The sequence below is a fragment of the Pempheris klunzingeri genome, chromosome 12, assembly GCF_042242105.1.
Source record: "Pempheris klunzingeri isolate RE-2024b chromosome 12, fPemKlu1.hap1, whole genome shotgun sequence".
NCBI lineage: Eukaryota > Metazoa > Chordata > Actinopteri > Acropomatiformes > Pempheridae > Pempheris > Pempheris klunzingeri.
The window spans coordinates 19,330,003-19,340,045 of NC_092023.1; the positions used below are offsets into that span (position 1 = coordinate 19,330,003).

The window sequence follows — 10,043 nt, forward strand, 5'->3', positions numbered from 1 at the left end:
CTGTAAAATCTCAAAGCAATCTAGATCCTCCTAACTCCATGTCCTCTATCTTATCTTCCACCTCTGTCTCTCTCTTTTTTGTCTCTGTATCCTTCTTGCTTTGGCTCCTCTTCTCCTTTGAGCCTGTGCACTGATATTTACCGGAATTTATCTGCTCATTCAAGTGTCCAACTATAAGCTGGGGAGCAAACACTTGGAAATTTCACCTCTGAATTTGTGTTGATGGATTGAGGACATGAGCTCTGTGACACAACCATTCAAAGAAGAAATGACTTCTCGGTATTTGTCTAAGCTTTTGCTTGTTTCGCTCCGGATTACAAGGAAAATGAAATAGCACCAATCTCATTATCCTCTCTTTCTAAGTTGAGTAGCAAACCACAGAAAAATAAAAGAACTTTATATTTTTCTGAGTCAGTTTTCAGCTTTTGTTTTTTTTCCACATAGTTAAATGTCAAAGATCCATTTCCATTTAGATTGAACTTTTTGCTTTACACCCGGGAGATGTGTGACTCCTGGGGTGAGCACCAAGCTATGATGACTGCATGGCATTAGCAGTTTGATAGCACAGGGTCGACCTAATGTCACACACTTGGCCTGTCACTAAGGTCAGAGCACCTCCTGAGGCATGGAACGGAGAGGCGGCTTGGCAAGCAAGGGCAAATAAAAAGTAATATTCCCTTAAAGGCGGGTCATCTTTGACGACATTTGGGTGTGAATTACGCAGGGAATTCTGGGCTCTTAGATTTAATATTGCCTCCTATACAATTTACTGTGTGGCCAAGAAAAATAAACAGTTTATGTGGATGACTAGTGAAGTACTGAGAATAAGCTCTGGGTATTTTGTTATTACAGTCGGCATTATTTAATCAGAATCAAAGACAAAAAAAAATGACAGAACTTGCATGTGTGATCTCTGATTAAAGACACCTCTCTGATGCATTCGTGTGCTTCTGAGCCCAAACTACAGGATTAATTAATTCATGCCAGCATCCCTTGGTACATGTTCACAATTATGAGGGCATATGAACACCAAATGAGAAAAATTTGTTTTTTTCCTTCCAGTGAGTCAAATTTACTACTGAGCTGCAGAGGCAGAAACCAATAAAATGAGATTGTAATGTGAGAGGCAAGATTTTGACGAAGCAACGACACGAGGACTGATGAATCGTATTGGTAAATGTACACAGATAGTGTTCCTACCAAGAAGACACTACAGTATACTACACCTACACAGAGGGCGACAGCTAAGAACTGCTCTTTACACCTCCAGTGACGAAAACAACAGGCTCTAGTTGACCCCAATTACCCTGCCTTCATCTCAGGCTTGGAGGTGAAAAAAAGAACACGGGACCGCTGCTCTACAGGGCACACAGAGCAGCTCCCTCTGATCTGAGAGGCAAAAAGCTGGTTCAATACAACAATTACCACCGATCCACCGAGAAATGTATGAAGCCAAAACATGTGACATGTGTATCAAAAATAAAGGCACTCGATCTTTTTCGAGCCCAATAGTGTGCTTTTTGTGGCTGCCATTTTTAACACAAAAATATCACGAAATAAATGATGCTAATTAGGCGATCATGTCACACCAGTATGCATCACTATTCAATCTAAGCTGCCTGTGTCATCATGCTAAAATGTCACAGCCGTCCCAAAGCTACAGAGTATACAGTGTGTGTGTGTGTGTGTGTGTGTGTGTGTGTGTGTGTGTGGACAACTACATTTGATGTTGTATGGTCACACACAGAGAAGTAAACTTGGCTGTGTAGCCGAGCATTAATTGAATGCGTTCTATTCACTTCATGGCCACTGCTGTAAGCACAAAGCAGATCAAGTTTACTGATGGGGGGCCCCCTAACAAACACAGTTTATTTGCCTTTGTCTGCTATCTGTAGTGAAGAGGGAATATGGGGAGTAAGACTCAATTCATTACAGTGATCAAGGACTTTCTGACAGTGGATTCTGTGGCAGAATGCAGCAGATAGCTGCTGATGATGATGATGATATTGTGTGAAACTGTTTTTCATGTGGCCTCGAGTGCAATAACAAATCAGCCACAAATGTGAATCCTGCAGACTCTCTCTCTCTCTCTCTCTCACACACACACACACACACACACACACACACAAAGGGCTACATCAGGCGGCTTCGGTGCAATAGTGCCTCCTCTCTGGCATGTTTCATTCTTTGAACTGATCCCTCCAGCTGAGTTTTTCCCACGTCAGACACTGTGAACGTGCAGCATCAAGCTCTTCTTGGCCGTGTAATCATTTTACGGTGACAGCACACATAGGCTAGACCACTTAGCCCAAGGGCAGATATTAATGATAATGTACACGGGCTATACAGGCAGTGCAGCTACACACTCCAAACCAGAGGCACTAATTTGTGACTTTCTTTTTTTCCTGAGATGGAATTAAATCCGTAGCAAAGTCATTTCAGAGGACCTGGGGCTTTTTCCCCCCCCTGATCACATGAAGCAGAAAATCAATAAGTGATATAATCATTATGCAAACAAGGCTAAATACCTACAGGCTTGGAAAACAATTAATGATTCATCTTTATGTTAGTTTTTAGGCTGCATCTGTGGGGCTCAGCCTTCTCGCAAAGTGTCACAGACATCACTGTGGCTCTGTGTTGGGCTTCCCTTGTGTCGCTGCCTATTTCTAGTGGAGTGAATTGGTCAAAGAAGCTGCCTCTGTCTCTCTCCAGCCACCTCTAATCAGAAGAAAAAATGTCATCAAAGAATGGTGGCACATTAATTCATGGCATTAAGTAAAATTCTTCCGGATATTCAACTTGGTTGTTTGCAACCTGTTAACGCAGAGTCTGTCTGTCTGCTGTCCTGCTCGTTTAGCAGAGATGCGTTCATGGTGAGAGGGACCTGTCCGCTCAGCACCACACCGCGGCGAGTGAACCTGCAGCAGTTCGGCGTCTAAAGCATCTAAAAGCACATGGATTGTGTCCTGAAGCTGGGTGTCATCGCTAGAGAAGATAACACCGGTCTAGATTTTTTTCACAAGGCTGAAAACTCAGCTGGTTGCGGCTTTACTTACACGAAAACTCCGAAAAGCAGAACTCGGATGCCAATCTCCAGAGCCAGTTCTCGCATGTTTTTCCGGCGATCTGGGGGCGACACGTTCATGGTTCTGAGATAATCCGTCAAGTGCAAACTGTCAAAGGCGAGGAGGGTTCGCTGACTTTGTAATCCACCTTAACAAAGCGAGCGCTTCCGGAAAAGCGGTGGCCCCCTAATCACGCACGCCGTGCGCCTCCATCGCGGCTCGGTCACCTGAAGCAGTCAGTCTGCGCCTTTCCCGCTGCTCTCCTCCGCCTGTCTCCGCTGCTCTCCCCTCGCTGTCGGTCTCCTCGGGCGATTTTCTATATTATGGCTCTGATGCTGACAGCTGCTGCTCTACTGAGGGAAAGTCTCCTTCCTGCACTCCATCAATTACTTAGACTGGGTTGGAGTTTTGGGAGCAGAAAACTGATGGGGGGGGGGAGTTGGGGATGGCGGGGGGACGTTCGAGGTGTGGGTTATTACTGGCGGGGAAAGTGATGGGAGAGGGTGAAGTGTAGTGAGAGAGTGAGCATGGCTGAGTGGGAGTGCAGTCAATGGGCCTCCCCCTCTCTCTCTCTTTCTCTCTCTCTCTCTCTCTCCATCCCTTGGCTTCACTTTGGAGAATCAGATGACTAGAAGTTTCTGGAACACCACCCAGGACTTCATGGGAGGCCGGATGAGTCAAGTTCAGCACTCCTGTCCAGTAATGCGAGACTGTGATGAGCTGAATTTCTTCTTGTGTAGCCTGAAGACAAGAGACGTTGCTCCCCAACAAACACCTCTCCATAAATAATGAAGCGCTCGCAGTAAACGTGACATAAACAAAGCAGAGGACCGGTCCGGCAGGGTGTTCGTGACTGAAACACTGTGACAAGAGCTGGTGGGAGGCGCAGCACTCAGCACTGACATATGATCTTGCATTTCTGTGCCAAAGGATGCCCGGTATAGGGGAGCTCTGCTCTCTGCTGGCTCTTCCTCCTACTATCACATCAGACCACTCTGAGGATCTAGCACCTTGAGGTCTGTGCAGCCAGACAGTGATAAAGGAGCACGGGCTGCAGAATACCTGTGGGCCAGGGAACCCGGCCAGCACTTCATAGACACACATGAATATTTGATGCCTCCTAAACCTGGCCCTCCTGCATTAGGCCTACCTGCAAGGCCAACATGTGTGTATATGAATGTGTGTGTGTGTGTGTGAGAGAGAGAGAGAGAGAGAGGGGGGAAGGGGGACCATTGTGGAAAAAGCCCCTGACCCAAAAACTTTTCTATCGCCTTTCTAGGTCACACGCTTGACAGGCTGGAAACTGACTCTGCAAATACATTTTAGAAATTGAGCATTCTTGCTGGTTAACAATGCATCGTGTTGGCTACGTATGACTAAGACCAATGGGTATATGCGTGCACACACTCCAGTACGGATTTGGTGATGTTTCATGCGCTAGAGTCCTAGGTGATGTGCCTGAAGTCTTTGCCAGCTCCCTAATAAGAGCGAAACAAAACATCGGGAGACGTGAAATGGTGGTAGGTTATGAGGTGAGATAACTTCAAAGCTTCCTGGCAGCCATCAGAGTCCTCAGCTTTTAGAGAGTGTGGCATGTTTATTACAAGCTATCAACATGGTTTTACCTCACAGCATCACAGTGCTCGTGATTCAGATGATTCACTCTGGCCAGGGAGGTTTTCCAGACCTTTCAGAGGATCAGCACAGCACTACATAAACACTCAATTACAGGACAGAAAGAAAAATATTACATTGCCCTTTCCAGTTAATACCATGCCGACTTATTCTTTGTTATCAAAAAAGAAACATGCAGGAGCCTTATGAAACGGCACATCTTTTCTTATCGCCTTTCCTTTATTTTTTGCGTGGTTGAAAACAACTTTTAAATATTTCTGTTTCCTCGACCCACCCACTAGTTCAGTCTCTCTCTGTCTTTCTGCAGCGTAGACTATGAGTCACATTCCCCCAGGTTGTGGCTACGCTGCAAGGCTACACATATGGCGAACTCTAAAATAGGTCTAAAATAAATCAAAGTTGAATGCATCGGTACGAAGTGCCCCTAATCACCTCCATGGGTACGGGTGAATGTACTGTTCACTGTTTAGGATATGCTCTGCGACAGAGTGACTCATCACGCTACGCAGGGATTGGTTCATTGCTCCCCGAGTTCTGGGCTTTATGGGACATCGCTAATCATTATACTTTGGCATCTCTCATTTGTGGTTTATATACAGAGTTTTCTCAGTATGTGTGCAGCATTTTTACAAGCTGAGCCATCTTAGGGGGTGTAAAGTTTGATGTGATCGTACACTGCTGAACAAGGTATACGTGGCGAAATGAAAGGTGCATCAGATAAACAGTGATGTGTTAGAATGTGGAAAAATTAAGCTGTGGTGCTCTTTTGAATCCAATAGAGCAAAAAAGGAGAAAGCAAACCATTTTTATGTTTTATTCTTAAAGCTCTGGAATAAGTCCCTAAAAACTTGAACCAGCTCTCTCTGCTAGAATTGCCAACTATGTCAACTACTCCCCAAAGTGGACTGAGACATATTTCACCACTCAGAGTGGTTGGCATCCTCTGTAAACAGCGATGTTCCCCAAGAAAGGAATTAGTCGTGCAGAAATGTTTGTCAGTTTTGTTGTATCTAACCTCCATGAACTTGGTGTTCTTTGTTCTTGGCAATGTCGGATAATCAGGGAAAAACTGACCATGAAATCACCTCTAGTGGCACAATCCAAGTTTTTTGAAGCCAAGCAGATGCCACTGAGTTCAACATTCATATTTTGCACACATTGTACCTGCCTGTGCAGCCAAACAGTCACATGTTCATTCTCTGCCTATAAAGTGTACATTACATGTTAGAGGGAAATCACTTACATACAAGGCACCATCGTGCATTCTGTGACGAGGAGCCAAAAGCTTTGTATTAATGGATCACAGTAATGCTGAGCTGCTGAAGTTGTTTGCAAGCATGCTGATATACAGCTGCATCTGCTCATTTCAGCCAGAGAATATGTAAAATACTGTGTATTTTGGCACCTGGCTCTGTTTTAATCACTGCCTGTGAGTGAAATGTTTTATCCACCCAAAGCAAAGAGTAGGGACAGATCAATAATCCATTTCATTGGGATTGTGCTTTACTTTAAGTTTACTTCCCGTGAATAGTCGATATTAACGGTTGAAAATAAAAATTTTTAGGTGAATTTTTGCTTTAGGATCCTGGTAATGTTATTTTATGGTAGAAACACTGGATTAATAGCATATGAGAATCAAGCTTCTTTATATTTGACACACAGGCTTTTGACCCATATTCTTTCTAATATCTGCAAATAGGTTATGAAAGCAGTGACCTGTTCTGCTAAATTATAGTTTCCCCCTCCCCTTTGTTTAACCAAAACTTTGATTGTCTTTAATTAGACAAAAAAGACAAAATTTATAGCTGAGAAACAGCTTCAGTGGTCCAGACCATGTTGAGATTAAAATGTCGGCTGTCAAAATTCAAACAGCGCTCTCATAAATCGTGCAGCGAGCCGTGGCCAGATTTTTCTCTGGGTCTCACACTCAAGTTAATTGATTGGCAGCATGGAGACAAGAAAATTGTGAAGGTCTTGACATGGAAGTCATTTTGGTCCTGATTGTTTCCTGCTCAGTGCACACTGGACCATATTTTTCACTGGTGGTCTCCTTCAGTGAAAAAAGAGAATGTAAGCTAATGGTGTGTTGAAGATACTATTGCCAATCAGAAATGTATTTAACCTACTACACCTTTGCCAGATTTGACATGGATAAACAAGAAAGGAAGTTAGTATTAATTTATCATCCAGCCAAGTACAGTGTGTGTGGTTCATTATGTGATAGTGTCACACTGATGCTATGGGAGTGTGTCTTGTTTCTTTTGCACATCTTCATCATACTGTGCGTCAGTGTGTGCCACAAAGACGATGCCGGCATTTTAAAAATCCTGTACATCAAATTTTCAGGAGAAAAATGCTTCATTCATTATTTATAATTACTTCATTAAAACCACTATGCTCATGTTCAGTATATCATCAACACTTACTAGATAGTGCTGATCAGCTTGCATCTGTCCTGGTGAACAAAACCAAGTCTGTTTAAACCACATGATGATGTATGTCCTTTATTGTTTAATGCGATGAGCAGCATAAGCCTGTTAATACCGTGCTTTACAAAAGATTTGCGTTACTTGATTCGAGCAAAGCAGCAGGCTTACATAACAGCTCTACCATATGTGCTGCACATTTAAAAAAAACACCTCTAGTGGCAAGAGTGGGTGACAACATGCAGACAGTTGTGGAATTCAGCATAAAGGGTCAGTTCCCCCAAATAAGAAAAAGAAACCTTTCTCCTATACGTGTGGTATCTTGACATGCATGTGCTTTCAGTCTTCTCTGCTAAAGCAACTATAGAAGAGTGAGGTGCAACTGTGGTGAGTCAATAAGGAAACAAGGAAGGTAATTCTAAAGACCAAGTGAATTTTGCTCTTATGATGTGCTGTTTTTTTCTTCGAACTAGGCTGGGCTAGTCAGATCAGTGTTGCAGGGACTGCGTGGAAATTTAGCCTGAAAAAGTTGTTTCCACATTTGTCAAAGAATGATTGGAGTCATTAACATGTATAACATTTATAATATAACATTTATATTCTATTTCATACATTAAAAATATATAAAATAGAATATCTTTTTTATTACTGTCTCCAGTTAGGTTGAATATATTACTGTGAAGACATCTTTATGAGTTCAATTCAGTGCAAGTGCATGTATCTGAGTAGAGGTAGGATACTGTGATTAGGACAGAGGGAATTCAGTGAAAAGTCCTCTTTCTATCACTTTTCGTATATTCACAATCTTTCTCTGGGTCTTTGATATAATAATAATAATAATACAGCTCGACTAATCCGATCATCATCGCACTTATCAGTTCAAATCCCATCAGCAAAATTAGTAATTAACGTCAACAATTAGTTCTGCTTTTTAAAATGGCATACTGATGAAACATTACTGTGACAAGACTAGGGATATTCTTGTCTGTTTGGGGCCTACCGCAGTTTTATTTGATTTGTAACTCTGCCACAGTGACATCCATTTGTCTCATTGTGATGCAAGTTCTTGGATAGCTAACACAGAGGGCTTTTCTTCTTCTTTACAGTCAAGGAGAGAAAATGATTCAGAGCAGAAATGACTATTCTTCAGTGTGCAACTTTGTGTGTGTGTGTGTGTGTGTGTGTGTGTGTGCTCCCTCAGCAGGTGCAATATATTTGTGAGAAACACTGATAATGTATATATCTGTTCAGTGTGCACACATACAGAGAATGACTGTGAACTGCTCTATCTCCTCAGCTTATAATTCTATCAGACACTGCAGCTTCAGAGATAAGCCAAGAATTGCCTCAAATGAGAATCTTGTCATTGGTCAATCTCCTAAACACCTAAAGCAAAAAAATCTTTAGGATTTTAGAGTAGATCCAAAATTCTTTCTTTCCACAAGCGCAAGGGAAATTATATTTACTTTTTTGCAGCGTATGAAAATGTATTGATTCACCCGAGGGCCGTACTTCGTTGTTGAGTACACAGTCTCCTGCTTTCTGGTGAATCCACACCTGCTCTTCACAGCTCTGTGGCCATTTTGCCCAGCTGCCACTCTCTCCGGGACTTGTACAGTAAATGGGACAAATGCACAAAATAAAACGTACTGAAGTACAAACTTTCATAACATTCCAAAGGACATATTGTTCAAATAAACACAGCTGCAGCTAGCGTTAGATTTAGGGGGACTCACCATCTTCTCCTTTATAGAACAGAGCCTCTACACCCAAATCTTACTGTATACCCATTTGCTATAAATGAACAGTTCTTAGACATAAGTGTCCTTGGCTGAACTAATATTATTTCATCACTTTGAAGTCACTACACAAATGTATATGCTGTCTAGATTATGTTCACAGACAACGTTTTTGAGAGTTAAAGAAGTCATTGCTGTTGTTTCATCTACAGCTAAAACCATTATCACTGTAATTCGAACAGAATAACTGGAAACACCTGTGTGGGTGTGCAGGACCTTTAAAACATGCTCTCAAACGCCCTCACATGAAGATGAAACCTCAAAACTGAACATCAAACTGATATTTCAGCTTGTGCTTATGATCATTTACAGACAGTATGTAAATAATTTCACAATATTCTCATCGCAGTATATGGCCGAGTATATTTCCACAGCCTCACGTCCAAACTGGGGAGAAGTTCTGGAAACTAAACCTGTCATGGTTTATGTGATTTTCTTGTCACTTTTTTTTTCTGTCTGGATGCATAATTTTGCCCTCTATCAAGGAGGAAAATCTAAATCCACTTTAATGAGAAGAGACTGTGGTATTCTAAAAGCCAGGGGAGAGAAATGCCCCCCCAAAAAGTGCTTTGAGAAATTGAGTTATTACATTTGGTACAACTGGGCCATTGTCGACTGTTCTCACATGTGGTTATTCATAGTAAAATGGGTTTTAGGGGTGTGCAGCTGTTGTGGAGGAAGAAGATATGATTCTCTAATTAAATGAACAACACGAGTACTGAAACCTATCTCTAGTTCAGGGATATTGTGAAACACAGCGCTAAAGGTCACTGGTGAAAGTGTTATTATATTCAGCCAGTCACCACGGACTAATTGTTCCTTGGACTTTATCTGTATGCAGGAATGTCTGACACTTTCTGAGGAGGGACTTAAAACTCTATAGTCTGTAATCTGTATGTCACACCGAGAACATATGATATGGGCTAACTAATGAAACGTGTGTGAACTTTATCGTGAACATGAAAAGTCCACATGGTGTGATCAAATTAAATAATGCTGTGCTTAGTTTCACAGTGTTGTAGTGGTCTTAGGTGCATGACTATTACCTGAGTTACCCATATTTCCATGTAATATATATTATATTATTATCCATATAATATATAATATTTAATAGATTT

At 42.0% G+C, this 10,043-nt stretch overlaps 1 protein-coding gene across 1 annotated transcript in view; it reads right to left on the reverse strand.

The window, feature by feature from the left end:
* Nucleotides 1–3,145, reverse strand: part of plpp4 (phospholipid phosphatase 4) — a 42,983-nt gene extending 39,838 nt beyond the window's left edge. Inside the window, exon 1 of the mRNA XM_070841321.1 lies at nt 3,057–3,145. Within this exon, the coding sequence (XP_070697422.1) occupies nt 3,057–3,145 (89 nt within the window). The remainder of the gene's footprint in view (nt 1–3,056) is intronic.
* Between the last annotated feature and the right edge of the window lie 6,898 nt (nt 3,146–10,043).